The sequence below is a fragment of the Sarcophilus harrisii genome, chromosome 3, assembly GCF_902635505.1.
Source record: "Sarcophilus harrisii chromosome 3, mSarHar1.11, whole genome shotgun sequence".
Classification (NCBI taxonomy): Eukaryota; Metazoa; Chordata; class Mammalia; order Dasyuromorphia; family Dasyuridae; genus Sarcophilus; species Sarcophilus harrisii.
The window spans coordinates 415,698,485-415,715,813 of NC_045428.1; the positions used below are offsets into that span (position 1 = coordinate 415,698,485).

At 32.9% G+C, this 17,329-nt stretch overlaps 1 protein-coding gene across 2 annotated transcripts in view; it reads left to right on the forward strand.

The window, feature by feature from the left end:
* The window catches only part of PLA2R1 (phospholipase A2 receptor 1), a 151,723-nt gene that overhangs the window by 116,159 nt on the left and 18,235 nt on the right, over window positions 1-17,329 (forward strand). Inside the window, exons 15-24 of one of the 2 annotated variants that reach the window (XM_023499238.2) lie at window positions 2,348-2,480; window positions 3,640-3,675; window positions 4,418-4,575; window positions 7,543-7,607; window positions 7,869-7,972; window positions 10,186-10,325; window positions 12,955-13,059; window positions 14,495-14,612; window positions 15,498-15,628; window positions 15,966-16,113. In XM_023499238.2, the coding sequence (XP_023355006.1) occupies window positions 2,348-2,480; window positions 3,640-3,675; window positions 4,418-4,575; window positions 7,543-7,607; window positions 7,869-7,972; window positions 10,186-10,325; window positions 12,955-13,059; window positions 14,495-14,612; window positions 15,498-15,628; window positions 15,966-16,113 (1,138 nt within the window). The remainder of the gene's footprint in view (window positions 1-2,347; window positions 2,481-3,639; window positions 3,676-4,417; window positions 4,576-7,542; window positions 7,608-7,868; window positions 7,973-10,185; window positions 10,326-12,954; window positions 13,060-14,494; window positions 14,613-15,497; window positions 15,629-15,965; window positions 16,114-17,329) is intronic. The other variant, XM_031960589.1, reaches the window with a different exon arrangement.

The window sequence follows — 17,329 nt, forward strand, 5'->3', positions numbered from 1 at the left end:
TATAATCTGGGCGTTTCCTTCCCAATGAAATTTTATGCTATTTCCTGACTTCCTTTAAACCTAATTCATCTTCTTTTTTAGAGAGCTCACACCAAGTTTTCCCTAGATGTTCCTATTCTTTATCTTAGGTGTTGCTGATGAGCCAGAAACTTAACCTCTTTTAGATAAATTTTATATCTTTCAAGAGCTGAACTTTGGGAGATTATATTAACTCTCAGTTATCTGAAATCAAAATCACTCATAACTTTTTAAACATGGAAATTTTAGCTATGTGTTTATTTTATAGGGTTGCAAAAGTCATCACCACCATTATCCTTCAAGATTTTTCATCTGTGCTAGAGTCATTAAGAAGACCCAGATAAAGCTTGGAGTGGTTGCAACAAGGCAATATAATGTATACATGAGAACTATATGAAAGGACACACAACACAATTAAATACTTCTGATGAAGTATTTGGGAAATATATAGCGAAAGGTAGCACAGTATAGTGAATACAATACTGAACAGCATTGGAAGACTTGGATTTAAATCATAATGCTTTTACTTGTGGGCATTTATTCTCTCTGAGTCTCAGTTTATAAAACTGAAGAATGGAGAACATAAAATCTAAGCAAATCAGAAAAACCTCCACGAGCTCAAGCAAAGTGAAATATACTGTGTACATAGTAATAGCAAAGTTGTGAGATAAAGCTGTGAATAACTTTGCTATTTTCAGAAATACAATGATCCAAGACTACTCTGAAGGACTTATAATGAAAAATGCTATCTAAATCCAGAGAAAAAACTGATTGTTTCTGAATATAGACTGAAATGTATATTTTTTAAAACTTTTTTTTTCTTGAGGTTATTTTTTTGGGGGAGAGGGAGATCTGTATTTTCTTTTGCAACATGACTTTTATGGAAATGTTTTGCACAGCTTCACATGGGCCTAACTCAATGTGAGGGGAGAAGGAAGGGAGAAGAATCTGGAACTCAAAATTTTAAAAACAAATGTAAAATAATGTTTTACATGTAATTGGGAAAATAAAAATATTATAGTAAAATAAATCTGAGCAAAAAGGTAAATGAAGAGTCACTTAATACAACCCCTTATTTTTCAGATGAGGGACTGAGGCTTATTCACAGTTAAACAGATAATCAACACTTGAGGCAAAATTTGAACTCAAATCTTCAGACATCAAAGCAAAGGCTTCTTCTGTTCACTGCTCACACCTCTAACATTAATTCCATTACCCATGGTGTGGTATTGTTATGAAGACAGTAAAACTTTAATGTTGTTATTACATAGTACTGTTTTGTTTAAATAAAATAAACAAATTAAATAATTCAGAGAAAACTTTGTTAATTTTGTTTACATTTGTTATGAGGACAGTAAAACTTAATGTTGTTATTATTTAGCACTATTTTGTTTAAACAAAATAAATACATTAAGTAATTAAGGGAAAATTAAGTAAAACATTTTACACAAAGTAAATGAGATTAAAAAAGATATAGCTATTGACTTAAATCCCCACCACTTCTCTCTGGGCACAATGAACTACAAAATGCACATTCTCTAAACATCTATCATTTTTTTAAATTGGTTTTATATGGTTTTATATGAATTGTTTTATATATGGGAATGGAAAATATGTGATCTTAAGGTTCCATCTTAATCATTTCTTACCTCAGTCAGCAAATGGCCTTTTGGCTAAAAACCATTTGTACTATCAACTATCAATAATTTTGTATGTCTTTTACCTAGGGACCATCTCCTGTTTTGACAAGATAATGGAATCTTGTCATTTCATAGTTGTATGGGGAAATTATTGAGGATTTTTTCTTCATTTCTAGGTTATGTGATCTCTCTTGGGAAAGTGTTATATATTTTCAAGATTAAAACTACCTAGATGTTAGAAAGGAGATATTAGTAGCATAAAATCTTGGGCTTTGCCCCAAAGAGCTTTACATCAACAGTATTACTCAAATCTGACAACACCTTGAGATTCTTGCAAAAACTACTAGGAATCCCAAGGCTATAACCAATTGTGTCCATGAAACATAATCCTAAAAGTTTTTAAAACATACACACATACTCACAAAACTTATTTTTATTTGCAACTTCTAGAGAAGGGAAAAAAGTTGGCCACTAGGCTCCTTTAGAAGACGTGTCTAGTTTGCTAAGTAGCTTCTCCACAATGGGAAGCAGCAGATATTAATTGAAACTTTAAACCAGCATTTCTGAATGTCTCTCCAAAAAAAAAAAATTAATGACTATTGCTAGGGATGGTTCTTATAAGGGAAAAAAAGCTTTAAAAACTCTTGTTTGGGATTACTATTGAGGAGTAATGACCTTCTTTGCTACAGGTTATTGCTTCATTTTTAGAAAATACTTATTTGGGAGAAGATGCAAGAAATTGTGCTGTGTACTTGGCAAACAAAACTTTGTTGCCCCTGATGTGTGGTTCCAAACGGGAATGGATATGTAAAATACCAAGAGGTAAAAACATAAAGAGCTTAAGTCGGTGTGTATGTGATGGATTTTTGTATTCTTCCCCAAGGATATTGAACTAGCATATATAAGCTTTATGTATTCATCAGCCAAGAGGTAATGTGAGTTAGTGGATGGAGAGTCATCCTCAATGCTAGAAGTCCAGGTTTTAATAAAACCTATCTCTTACACATATGTGGCAAATAATTTAATTTCTCAGTTTTCCAGGCAATTAAGTCCACAAGTGATAAACTAATGTTCAATCTGCACCAGTGCAGGAACTTCCCTACACTGACAAAATTACAAATTCAGACCAAAAACGCCAAAAACAAAGAAACCTCAACAATACATTGTCCACTGAATAGGTTTAATTAATTGCACTGTATATCTTTAAGAAAGAAGGCATGATAGCTTCTTGAGTGTTAAAAGAAAATGAGAAAAGATGCTACCAGGTATTTTAAGAATTCAGTTATTAATGCAAGTTATCAAAATATTCTGCTGTAATTGCAGAATTATGGCCTCTGCAGGTATGCTTAGGTTTCAAATAATGTAAATGGTAAATTCTTTTCAAAGGTTGCCTATTTAAAATGAATACTATTGATAGTAAATGAACACTATTGACAGTTATAATTATGTAAAATATAGAGATTGGTTCTGACTCAATGGGTGTGTGTGTGTATATATATATATATGTATATATATATATATATATGTATATATATATATATATGTATATATATATATAGAGAGAGAGAGAGAGAGAGAGAGAGAATGAATGCAAATTCAAATAATGCAACCACTTCACCAGATAAATTCACACTAATTCAGATGTAAGTAAAAAATATGTCATGTTGGCATTTTTTGCATTTAATATGTCTACATGGTTAGTGGGTATGATCAGTAGCATTATTACGAATATGCAATGTTTTACCCATATATTTACATATATGTATATATTGTCAGATATACATATATATATGTATACACACATATATATCAAGTATCACAAATTGTTTCCATTAATTAATTAATTGTAATAAGCATTTTCAAGTTGAAATGAAAAGTATTATTTTTAAGTTTAAACTGTTTTAGATAAAAAGCCTCTTCTGAGAAAATATTCAATTAATTAGTTTGTTTTTATTTATAAATCTTTTTTTTTTCTTCGCAGGTGTTAAGCCAAAGATCCCAAATTGGTACAAGCATGGTAAGCCATTATTTGACAAATCTTCATTTTGTTATGGATTATTCCATTTCTATCATTATCAGCACTTTTTTTTTTTACCATTCTAAAACAAAAGCACATTTAAAGTCAGTGATGTAGTTAAGTGTTCCTAGATAATTATATAATTTATTTCCATTTTTTATGATTTGTGATTTAAAAACAAGAAATGGTTTGTAAAATGAGCACTAGGCTTAGAGTTAGAAGATTTGGATTTAAGTCCTGGCTTGATGACCTTGGCAAGTGTTTTTACTACTTGGAAGTTGCAGTTTCTCCATCTATTAAAATGGGACTAAATTCCTTTCAAAGCTGCTGTCAGAAAATGCTATTGAAATGCTATTACACCAATTCTAAATAATTCCTAAGTAAATAATGTCTAATTTTAATCCCAGAGAACAGTGAAACACACCTCACTGCTTTAGATAAGGGATGGGTAACTACCAGAAAAGAATTGCTACCTAAATTTTGAGGTATAGTCACTGTTGGTTGTTTTGGCCTGGTTTTAATTATTAAAATGGAGGATTAATTTCAAGGCAAGCAGGGAGCTAATCCAGAAATGGCTTGATGTAAAACTTTTAAATATCAACAAAATATTTTTTCAGGAAAATGAACAGTTTGAGTATTTAAAAGAGAAAAAATTTTGACAAATTTTAAAGTCAATCTGATTATGCCTTCTTTTAAGTATACAATACATCATTTGACGTGATTTTTAAAATTTATATTTTAGATGAACCATGGCTTTTTCATCAAGGAACTGAATACCTTTTTCATAGTGATCCTTCTGAGTGGATGAGTTTTGAGTTTGTCTGTGGTTGGCTCCGCAGTGATATACTCACCATTCATTCTGCACTTGAACAAGAATTTATCCACAGCAGAATAAAAATGGTAATCAGATACAATTTCTATACAAAAAAATCTTGAATATTTCAACATTAGCTCCCTCCATATTCTTTTGAGACATTTCATGTTGATTTCAGATCTTTGAAGCTTTCTAGAAAACATGACCATTTTTTTAATCTTCTATTAGAGGTACTGAGGTGAAACAATTGACATTGGCATATGGATGTTATTCATTTCATTTTGCTTCTTTCTTGATTAGCAGGAATGTTGAAAAAGAAACAGGGATTTTACTTTTGCAAAGTTTATTCTTTAATTAAAATCACCTGTTTTCCTTGCTTTCAAGTTATACAGATTTCATGTATAGCAGATAGTAACTAGCAATTCCCCTTCTCCACTAAGGACAGAAAAATAATGGGCTTAAGCCATAGGATTAAGAACTTGAACTGGCTGGGGAAAAGAACATGAGACTTGTTAAACAGGAAAAAGGATTATCAAGGGAGCTTTTATCTCTGGAGATCTTTGAAAATGAAATGAAGCCTCATCTTTTATCTATGGTTTACATATATTTCTGCCTAAAGACAGAAGGAGAAACTAGGTGGTCCTACAGGATCCTTTCCAGATCCAGCACTTTCATAGTACTTTATAATAGTTGATCAAGGAATAAAACCTAGTCCATATAAGGTGGGTCAGTCACTCCAGTAATTCCTGCCAGTGAAGGAGATTGAGGCTTTATGTTTTGGAATTCTGTCAAACTTCAGGAGGGCTAAACGGAAAGTAAGGTGTCCTCACTAAGCCTAGCACAAATATGTGGAGCCTACAGGAGAGAAGATTTACTAGGTAATATAATGAGGGCAAACCAATCCAAGTCAAAAAAAAAACTAAGCAAATTAAACCTTCCATACTGATCAGCAATGAAATAGGATTTTGAATGGCCACCATACTTCCATCCCAACCTTTCTTGGAAGACTTTTCACAGCCTCCTGGCAATCATTCTTTGTGCTTTCCCCTTATTCTCTCCTCCCACTCAGTTTGGTACACTGGAAAGAACACTGAATTTGCCACTACTGAATGTAGAGTCACAGCACATGAATTTGAATCCTGGCTCTGTCACTTACTGCTTTGTGACTTTGGCGAAGTCATTTCATTAATGACATCTTGTTTTGATTTTTCTCCTCTTTAATGTAAGGGAATTACCTTAAAAGAGCTCTAAGGCTCCTTTTGCCCTTCTAACTCAAAACCCAGGATTGAGTGATTGCAGGACCCTATAAATTTCTTCCTCTACCTCTATTCTCACAGTCAGTGGGGTTGGCAAAAATAAATGGAAAATCCAGTTGGATTGAGAAGTCCCAGGAATTTAACAGGGACTAGTACCATTTTCTCAGATTCTGACCCTCCCATCTGGAGACCAGACTGACCTTGCAGCATCTAGCATATTCAGCTAACTACCAACTGGCTATCTTTATGAAAACCCTTGCCAGTATTGGAGGCATTGTATAGCATTGGGATAGGTCCCAAGAGGAGCCAGATGGCCTGGTTTTAGCTAGGAAGTATATGGGCACATTCAATTTCCTAAAGCATCTTTTTCTTGTTAGTAATAGTGTTGTTGTTTTTTTTTTTAATTTAAGTGTTTGACCACTTAAATTGATTGCAAGGTCAAAAATAAAGAGATCCCTTATTTTGCTTATCCCTATTGGAGTAGTAAAATAAAATGGAGCCACATTCTCCCTAGAGAAAGAACTAAAACACAGAAAACCCATTTGGGATTCTCCTTTTACCTTTAGCATCTTAGAAAGCAGAAGCAGGGTAATTGTTTCTTGGCATTGCTCAACTTTACTTGGATACTCCTCCCACTTAAATAGTTCTTAGAATTATAACAGTACTGAGAAACAAGAAAATATAGTTGCGTGACCAGATCTAACCATTATATAAACAGGACAAAACCCCCTCCAAAAGGCTAATAAAGAACAATTTTAACTAAATGTTTTCTAATGTTTTCATAAACCTTTCCATAAACCTGTTAGCCAGAGAAAAGAGTGAATCATTATTTTGTCTTTCACTCTTTCAGCAACTGAAAAGCTATATTAAAAAAGCACAACAGGGAGTAGATTGGTAAATACTTACTCTTCAAACTAACTTTAAAATCCTCGTTAATACTCTAAATGTAAAAAGGAGCTGTTGGAAGACAGATATGTGACATGAACCATCTGTTAATAAGTGTACTAAGTTCCTATTGGATTGTATTTTGTGATGGTGTCTATATGTTGACTTTTCAAGGCATAAAGACTGTTGTGCTTACTAGTCCCTCCCTAAAAGTCAAGTTATTGGGTGTTCAGGCTTTAAAATATAGGGAAAGAGAGAGCTTCAATTTCCTGGGTCATAATTCTAACACTAAAATTTTTTTGAAAATGAAGTACATTTATTTTTATTTTAAGCTTTAGTATGCTTATATTTGTACATCTGAACCATTAAGAAATAATGATATAAAATCCATCAAATACATAAGAGTCAGTTGGTAAAACAAAAGAATCAGCTTTGTAATGGGGACTTTTTGCATTTTTCTTACCTCTGTTTGAACGGAGAAGATAATACTGTTAGTTATAATAATGATCTTTATGTTGTGAGTTGTTTTTTTAGTTTTTACCAGTCAGTATCCCTGAGAAAATAGAAACAATTTTTCAATCAAAAGAGAAAGTCAATTATTATCTCTTCATGTGATTTGTACTTTCATTTTTTAATATTTTTAATGAGTTGGACACTTTACCATTGAATATGGGATGCTAATTTATTTGTTAAAGATTCTTTTGCAGTGGGGAGAGATCTGTGATTATTTATGTTTATTGCTTACTATTTTCTTTCATTATGAATAGGAGATATTTTAAGGTAACAAAAGTGCAAGTTTTCTTGAAGTGGTAGATACTGTCTTTTTCTAGATAATTGGATAAAATAAAAAGAAAAAATAAATACTGACTTTGTTTTTCCTTTTTTTGTTTGTTTGTTTGTTTGTTTTGCCAGCTATCAAAGAATAATAAAAATTGGTGGATTGGCCTCCGTGAAGAAAGACCTAATGATGGATTTCAGTATGATTTGCATTTAATAGCATTTAATTCTCATTGACAGACTTGATTTTCAGAATGATTATACCAATCTGTATGATCAGTGCATAACATCTCTCAATCATAATTTATTACTTATTGTCTGACATTGTATACCTTAATGAGTAAAAGGAACATACTGATCTTGATTCACCACTTTACCCTGATCCCATGGATAATGTTAAAATGTGTATGCAGAATGAGAGAGGGAATATGGACTTTGGTTTTTTTTTTATTTCGTTATAGTTGGAGAGATGGCTCACCATTAATATACCAGAACTGGGATAATAAAGGAGAAAGATCTGTGAATAATCAAAGTCAGAGGTGTGGCTTCATTTCATCCAAAACAGGTCTTTTTTGCTTATCTTTTGGGCTATATTCTTCATAAACTAATACTTTGAAGGAGGTTAAGAAATATTTTTTGTTATATTAGCAGCATTGTAGGAGAATGGTAGTGATAGGTTTTTCCTCAAAAAATTATTTTGCTTTTCTTTATCAGTCTACACACTGATATTATTATCCATATGATCATAATTACAACTTGGTAACTTCCTGTGAACCTGGGTTTTAAAAAAATTATCCATTTTGGACTCTTCTCATTGAAGAAACAGACCTTTGGCATCCTTTTTCATTCATTATTCTTGGTAGATGGAAATTAGTTGGCTAGAGTTTTCTTTAGCCTTTGTGAGTTTATTTGAATGTTCACATTTAAGATAAATTGGATTTGAGAAAATGTGTCCATATCCTTTTGTTAAGTGTCTGTCATTAACTATTATTTGGTAACTGCTATTTGGCCTAGTAGGGTGGCCATTTGCACCTTGTGTTTAGCAATCCTTTATTTTAAACATGTGTTGCATTTTATTTCCTTAAGAGCCTTTGTTTTGGCTGTGTAAACTTCTTGTCAATTTGTTTTTTTATTATTGCTTGTATCATTATTTTGCATTCACACTTAATTAAAAATAACTCATCCCCCAACTTAGCAGTGTTAACATCCACTGTTTAGAAAAAGAAAGACAAAGCCAGCTTCTATAATTACCATCAGGCGTATTTAGATTCCATGGCAAATTACATGGCTCTTTCCTGAGATTATTTGAAAGCTGCATTGCTCTTAGAGCATTTCCTACTTTCTAATCAATAAATGGGAGCATTCCATTGACCCTGAAAAGAGATACAGCTTTATGCTAACCGCGTGACCAAATGTCAGGAGCAGCAGAAGAAAAGAAGTCCACATGATGAAAGATGCTTGAGGTTCCTCCCCAATATGTTTAGAAAAGGAAAGACCTTGTGATTAGTCAGCTTGCTTTTACCAGCAGGTGTCACAATAGTCTATGGAAAGTAGTTTGGAAATACAGAGGCTCATTTAAACAAGAAAAGAATGAAGTCTCCCATTTCAAACTATGAATTCTTTCTGCCTCACATTGCTGATACTAGGGTGGTGAACTTGCCCTGTTCAATTGGCAGGCACTACCAGTCCATGGGGAATTCAGTTTCAAAGCAATCTGTGTTGTGTTAGATCTAATCCTCTGCTTAGAAATCCTTCTAAAATTCATGAAAATGCCCACCTAGAAAATCTTGTTTCTTACAAATGGCAAAATGGCCAAGTAGAAATAGGAGGGTTTGTGTGTATGTATGCACACGCATGTGTTTGTGTGTGTGTGTGTGTGTGTTGCCCAGTAGTTTTTGCTAGAAGTTTGATATTTTGCTATATCAGTTTCTCTGTAACTTCTTGGAGACATCCAAATAATAGTTTTAAAATGTCACCATTGTAAATCTAAATGTTATATTCCATGCTATTTTTTAAGAAACTTCCTCACTATAAAATTCTCAAGTTATTAAGCAATCTTCTATTTATTTTATTTCATTTTTTGTCAAAGCTAAACATTTTTAAACAAAATTGTTAGTATAACAAAGTACTGTTAAGTTATCCCTTCCATATCACAGGAGTTAAGGGTTTGATGCCTTTTGTGATCTGGACAAACCTCATAAAAATTTTTGGACCCCACCCCCTCACATACATTATTATAGTATTGTAAGATAAAATATGCTAATATCATTTAATACTGTATTTATATTTTATGCATTCCTGAGTTTCCAAACTTTTTCTGGTTTGTCTGCTGGCCTTTTCATGTTTTCTGTGGCTTCTGCAAAATTCCCCAAAAATTCCAAATTAATTTCTTATTCTAACCCACAATCTATTGAAACTACAATGGGGAAAGTCATGATGTGGAAAGGATAACTGTACTCTCTATTCTTCATGAGCAAAATATTCACATGATGTCAACTGGAGTCCTCATTTTTGGAAGCTTTTTTTTTTTTTTTTTTACCTTTGCAAAATCTCCAGGTACATAACTACTCTTAGAGTTCATTCATTATGTTACCTAGTTACCTAATATTGCTTGAAAAATATATGATGAGTCATTATTTATACTGTAGTTGCCAGAATGAAAAATAAATATTAAGAATGAGTAAGCTATAGTAAGTCACAGCATTTGTCGAAGGGGTGATTGAATCAATGTTATTTTCAAGACCTTTCTATTTTTTTTTTAACTTTCCCCTCTCCAAGGACTCTGGAGTAATGAAGATTGCTCTGTTCCTATGTCCAGTATTTGTAAGCGTAAAAAAATTTGGGTTATAGAGAAAGAGAGAGATGTACCAAAACAATATGGATTATGTCCCAAAGGATGGCTGTATTTTGACTATAAGGTAAACCTGATTTCAAGTGCTAAGTTATGTTTCTATAAATTGAGTTTCCATTTCAGAAAAGTAAAAAAGAAATTGAAATGACTTTCAAGATCAAAAACTGTGAGTTGGAAATGTGAGCTTAATTTTTGGCTTTCAGTCTACTTGATAATTTTTTTTGGTTTTTGCTCCTCCTTGCATGCTAATATTTAGGATGAGAATTCAGCAGTTTATTTATTCCTTTCTTCCTGGGCACCTTCTCAGCTTTATATAATCTGTTAATATGGCTAATATATTCATTTGGGCTCCTGTAAATTTGATTTTCAGTTATTTTATACATGTGAATTTTACCTTGAGGCAAAATTAAATTCCTCTAGGATACAGCCACAGTTTTCCATTTCTACTTTGTCTTCTGTGTCTGGGTCCGCTATCGTGTTGTGAACACATTATGAACTGAGACATAATTGTCTTTGATTGTTCAGCTCAGTCTCAAGCCTCACAAAGCATTGAATCTCCATGCAAACTGAAATAAAAGAAAGATTTACCAGTAGGGCTTATGTTACCTTAGACCTGTGATTTCATTGACTATGCTTAATTAACTCCTGGATATTTCCTCTATCTCCTCTGTCATGCCTAGTTTTTAATAAATCATTCTATGGGCCTTAGGTGGAAGCTGTTAACCATGAATGCCAAGAGTTACACTCATTTAACTATTTGTTATTTTGATCATTTAGAAGAAATTCCAAGTTAGTCATGATGCCAGGGTTTCCATACTGTTAAATGAACAGATTATATATTATTAATTGAAATATTTCACTCTACTGAAATAGTATCCTGTTCTTTTCTCTGATTTTTATTCTGTTGTTAACTTTACAAATCTAGCCATTATTGTCATACTCATGGACCAACCAGCTCAGTGGAACAGAAAAATTTGTTGATAATATGGATAATCTCAATGACCAAAACACCATGCTAAACAATTACTTCTTATTTTAAGCTGCAAATTTAGCTTAAGTTACAGTATAAAAAAATTTAGCAGCTGACACCATAAAATTACAAACTAAAAGATGTTAGCATTTTAGTGGGTCACAAGCTCAATGAGTCAGCATGCAATTTAGCAGCTAAAAAAAAGTAATGTTGAGCTGGTTGAAGGACAAAGCTTCCCGGAGTAGAGAAGTGATGGCTCCATCCTCTGCCCTAATCAAACATATTAGACTCAGTTCTAGACACCACAATTTAAGAAAGATACTGAAACATTTCAGTGTTCAGTGCCTCTATGATAGCATCATGAAAGACCTTAAGGATCAATTGAAAGAATGGATCGTGTTAATCTTAGAGAACAAAAGAATCAGGAGAGCATTTGGTAGTTGTTTTCAAATATTTAAAGGACAGACATATGGAAGCAGAATTATGTTCATTCAGAGCAAAAACAGAAGTGAAACATGGAAATTTCAAAAAGGCGGATTAAGGTTTGATGTTGGACAAAGCTTCCTAACCATTAAAACTGTGGAATCCATTGACTAGAGAGATGACTGGTTCTCCTTCATTTGGAAGTCTTCAAGAGCAACTCAGTAGCCTTTAAATGAGTTTGTTGTAGAGCAGATTACTTTTGTGTATAGGTTGGATTACATGACTACTAAGAATCTCGCAACTCTCAAATTCTGAGATTCAAAGATTCATTTTTTCTTAGTGTATTGTTAACCTGTTTTTAGTCCTATGTAGGAAAACTGTACCTTCTCAAACATGCGCATTTGGAATAATTAAGGAACAAATTTGTAAAGAACTGTAAGTGCAATATCAGTACATCAGATAGAGCATTGGACTTGGAAATCATGAAGGCTCATTGGCCCGAGTTCAGATCCAGTCTAAAGATACTTACCAGCTGTGTGATCCTGGGCAAGTCACTTAACTCTGTTTATCTCAGTTTCCTCATCTGTAAAATAAGCTAGAACAGAAATGAAAAAACACTCTAGTATCTTTTCCAAGAAAGCCCCAAGTGGGGTCACAAAGAGTTAACAACAACCCCAGTGCAAACTGACTTTATCTTTAGTCAATAAAGTTAGTTAGTATTTATCAAACACTGTGCTAAGCACTGGGAACACACACACACAAGTCCATAACTAAACTTTCAAAAAGATATTTATCCTATGCCATTTTCTTCCAGGGTGAAATTTGCAGATGACAGTGGTAAAGGAGAGAAATTTTAGCCTCCCATCATTAATTTATTTGGAGCAAATCCAAACAAAATTCTGCCAATATAAGATCATACTGCATTTCTGAAGCAACAGAGATAAATGTGTCCAAAATATTCTCCCAAAAGACCACTGATTTAAAAAGACCACTTTTCTTCTTTAGAAAAACTAAACTATACAAAAGAAATAAATTACTTTCATAAATTTATCTCCTAATACTTTTATGTAAAAGTTTTACACTAATAATTCAAAACTGACTTTATGAATGACTAATTTTGTGGTATGATTATAGGACTCTCTTCTCCAAGAAGAATAGTTCCTCTATGTTGCATACCTCTCCAATCCTTTGAAATCATGTTTATCAGTTTCTCTCCCAATGACTCTTAGGAGACTGAATGATTATTTGTTCTCTCTCTATATGATAACTGAGGCATGAGATGGTTGGACTTGTCTTTTCGCAGCATTTCAGAGAGCCCACAAAACTCTTTAATGGTACAAAACATTCCAATGGAAATCCTTTACAAAAGCAACTTGACCAGCATTCACCCAGAAGGAAAAGTGTTAAGGTACTTGCTGCTTCGGAGCTGGGCTTTATTTCAGAAACAAAGGCCCACATTTAGACACAAGGAGCCTTTGTGTGGGGAAGGAGGGCACCAAACTATTCTAATCATTCCTTTCTCTAGATAGACTATACTCTTCCTTTGTTACTTTTTTATTTATGGTTCTTAAGACCTCTAGATTCACTCTGATTCATTGTTAATATGTACCACAGAGTTTGTAATCCAGCCATTAATTGGTTGTTTTTTTTTTTTTTTAACATTCTCTTCTGCTTAATAAAATACTTTATTTGAAGGAGATACTCAAAATACAGGAAGACATTTTCAATCTACAGTAACAACACAGATGTTCACACTATTCATTGTGGCTTAAAAATTGTATTTTGTCCTATGGCTTAGTTTTCATTATAAATAAAAATACCTCACCACCTATTAGAAAATGTGATATGGCATAATTTGGAGAAACAGTGTGAGACACCACTGCCACACCCAGTTGACAGATCTTGGTCAAGGTAACTGTGGAATATTTTTTTCAGAGAAATTTATATGGTTGTATTAGTGAGGTTCACTGGTGTCAGATAGAAAATATGAGGCAAAGTTAGCAATAAATGATAACTCTCTACTAATTAACATATGCTACCAATTTGAAATACATAAGTAGAAGCTCAGGAAAAGAAAAATAAAATTCTCTTTCCTGAAAAAAAAAATGAAAACAAAAGCAATGACTTTTTACTGATTTAGCTGTTAACAACATTAACATTGTTAATGTAATGACAGAAATTGTTAATATCAAATGTACTTTGGACTACCATACCCTAGGGTCCTCCATCTTGCCTTGAGCACAGCTCAAGCTGGATCTCAGTTTCTATTGTCCTTGTTCTATTTCATTGGGATTCATGACATGAAGGGCAAAACAACTAGAATGAAGTGGTTTTCCTTACCTGGACTGCCATTCATGAGCAAAATTCATGACATCTCCTTTCCTCTCATCTTAAAATTATAAAAACTTTGTCATGAGTTTCTTTGATTAGTAACTCACTAGACATCTCCAGTGTGGGAAGTTTGCTATCCTCTTATCTCAATGAAAGGTGCTTAACTCAGTTTTGATTTATTTCAGGGTATAATTCAGCTCAATCTAATCAAGAGGAAATATTTTAAGATTAGGAATCTAAGGATATTACTGAAATTCTGACATTGTAAGGATTATTAACAATTTCATTATGTGAGCAGTTATAGCAACAATTTTCTGTCAAAACATATGCCCAGAAATTCATGGGTTTGGAGCAGAAAGGAATGTCAAGGTCATCTAGCCCAATCCATTTCACTATTGAAGAAATAGAGTTTTAGGGAGATTAAGTTACTTGCTCGGGTGACTTTGGTCACATAGGTAAAAGTGTGTTAGAGGAGAGAGAAGCAATACTTTAAAAATAAATTTTGTCTAAAGTGCTTCCTAGTGGAAACACCAAAGGATCCGAAGCACCAGAGGACTTGGAAGAGTGCTCAGAATTTCTGTGCTGAAGAGAATGGAACACTTGCCTCCATTCAGAATGAAGTAGAGCAAGGTATGGTATTGAAAGTTTAATTTTACCAAATTAACTATCATTAGGCAAGTTTTTTATACATTTACTTTAGGTGTGTGTTTTAGTTACTTCTTTGTGTACATGTTCCTCTTCCTCAAAAAAAAAAAAAAAAAAAAAAAAGGAATTTAAATACCTGGAGGACAAGAATTATTTTAGTTTTTGGTTCTGTGTCCTCAGTACTTAGCAAACACTAGGTGTTTAATAAATACTTGTTGAATAAATGAATGTTTGCTTATCATCAGTGTTGTTCTAAAAATAAAAATCACATTCAAGGTGAAAGTTGTAAGTACATTGCCAAGACAGTATAAATATTCATCATTCTAAGCAATGATCTTCAGATGGAATGTAAAAAGGCTAGGGTGGTATATGCATAACAATAAACTGCTGGTGTTGCATTCTCTTTCTCCCCTAGAGAATAGTATGCAGAATGAGAGAGTATGTGTGATCAGTTTTCTAAATGGCAAAGTATGTAATATGTTGTTGGTGCAATGAATTTTCCCTAGGACATTTAAAGATTTCTCTTCCCAGGATGATTTGGGTTTTCACCAGCTGTGCATTATAATTTAAGTATAGTAGAGGGATTATATTTTTCAGTAAAACAATCATTACAGGAACATACTAAAATTGTTTTGTTAAATGTATGATGAGACCCCAGGCCTGACCATTTAATGTCAGTGAACAATGACATGAAATAGAAGAAAGAATGCATTACCTTAAATAAGGATAATGTAACAAACTCTTAGCACTGATTTGTAATTAAGTTTCCTCTTTATTTAAATGTAGTAATCATGGCTATGAACAGGGATGTGTGATTACCCAAATGGTTTCTATGATATTAATGTTAGTAATGTATTCTTGTTTTTGCAGCTTTCATTACAATGAATCTTTTTGGACAGAAGGTTAACGTTTGGATAGGTTTACAGAGTGATGATTATGAAAAATGGCTAAATGGAGAGCCTGTAATATATTCTAACTGGTCTCCAGTTGAGATATTAAATGTAAGTTGTAAGATATAGTTTTCAAAAGTCACTTAACAAATGATTTTGTTGAAGAAAATTTTAGTCTAAATTATCAAGGTTTTTGTGATACGCAGTGGAATTTGCATTCATTTTTATTAGTTTATTTTTAACAAATTAATTTAATATGTTATTCCAAGAATATATTGATTCTAATTATCACTTGTTATTTTTTGCTTTGTGATGAATTCAGTGAATGAAAATTTTATGAAAATATATGAAATTATATGAAGTAATTGATTAACTAATTGCACATAAATTTTATAGTAATTAGGTCCATCAAGAATTTTTTTTAATCATGAATGAACTTTCTTTTAAGAGTAAGAGCCATAACTCTACAAATATTCAAGAACAAGTTCCTCTCTGTGCTTTATTATCAAGTAACCCTAATTTTCATTTTACTGGAAAATGGTATTTAGAAGATTGTGGGAAAAAAAGTTTTGGATTTGTCTGTGAAAAAACACAAGGTAAGGAACATTTTTATCCATTTCATTGGTCAACATTGCAGTCAATCTTTTTCATATTTAATACAGCTATGACCTATATACCTCACCATATGCCCTCTTTTCAGTGACCTCCCAAGCATAGCAGAGTTGGTAATAAAGACTGCGTACTTATTTAATTTGTATGAGAAGACTTCCCTGCATGATCTTGGACTAAGTTCTCTATTTAGTTGACAAGGAACACATCCTGAAGTATATAGCCAAGTTGAAGGGGTGAGGGGAACCAACAGATTGCATTAACTCTAATCCCCATCCCTTGCAAATTGTCCCTAGGACCAAACCTGGCATAGAATACATTGTTTTTCATCCTAGGAGTCAACACCAAAGGACTTTATGGGAGTTCAAAGACAGCGAAATTGAAACGACAAGACTCCAAAGATCTATTTGCTAGTAGTGCCAGTGAGCTCTAGTCTATTGATGTGGGGTTTGGGAAGAACTTCTTGTGTCTGTCCTCTGTCTAAGAACATGACATTGATGAAGACAATGACAATGAGCTGTCAAACTTGAATAGACTATCTCGTGTACTAATTAGGAACTGAAAATCTCCATTCTGCATCAGTTAATAATCTATATAGTACTTTGCAAACTTGAAACTACTAACTACATTGTCACTTATTACTATTACTATTATTGCTTGCACTTAATTGATATGTAAAGAGATAGGAAGTACTAGGTTAAATAATCTGGGATGAAATCTTTTAGTCTTCATACTCATTGTATAATTATAATAGAGATAGGTGGAATTCTGAAACAGAATGTTAGTTCAATTAGACTGTAAGCAATTGAATAATAGTCTATAAAACTGGAAGAAACCTTAACAATTATCTAGTCAAACTCTCTCCTTTTACAAATAAGGAGACTGAGGCCCATTGGTTTTTTCAATGTCATCCAGCTGTTGAGAAACAGAATTGAGATTTGAACCCAGATCTGTTTGACTCCAAATTCAGGATTCTTTCTAATATACAATAATGTCCCTGAGAGAATATTGGGGAAGAGACCCAGAAAGTTGTCCGGGAGAATCCTCTAAGAATTTTAGAGCTATCTTTACCGTGTCAAAATTTTGAACATGTTACATATTTCTTTCTCTAAATAACCACTCCTTTTCTGCCAGCTTAATTTAAGAATTTTATATTCAGTCATTTATTCATTGCACAAACATTTGTATATAATTTCAACTTAT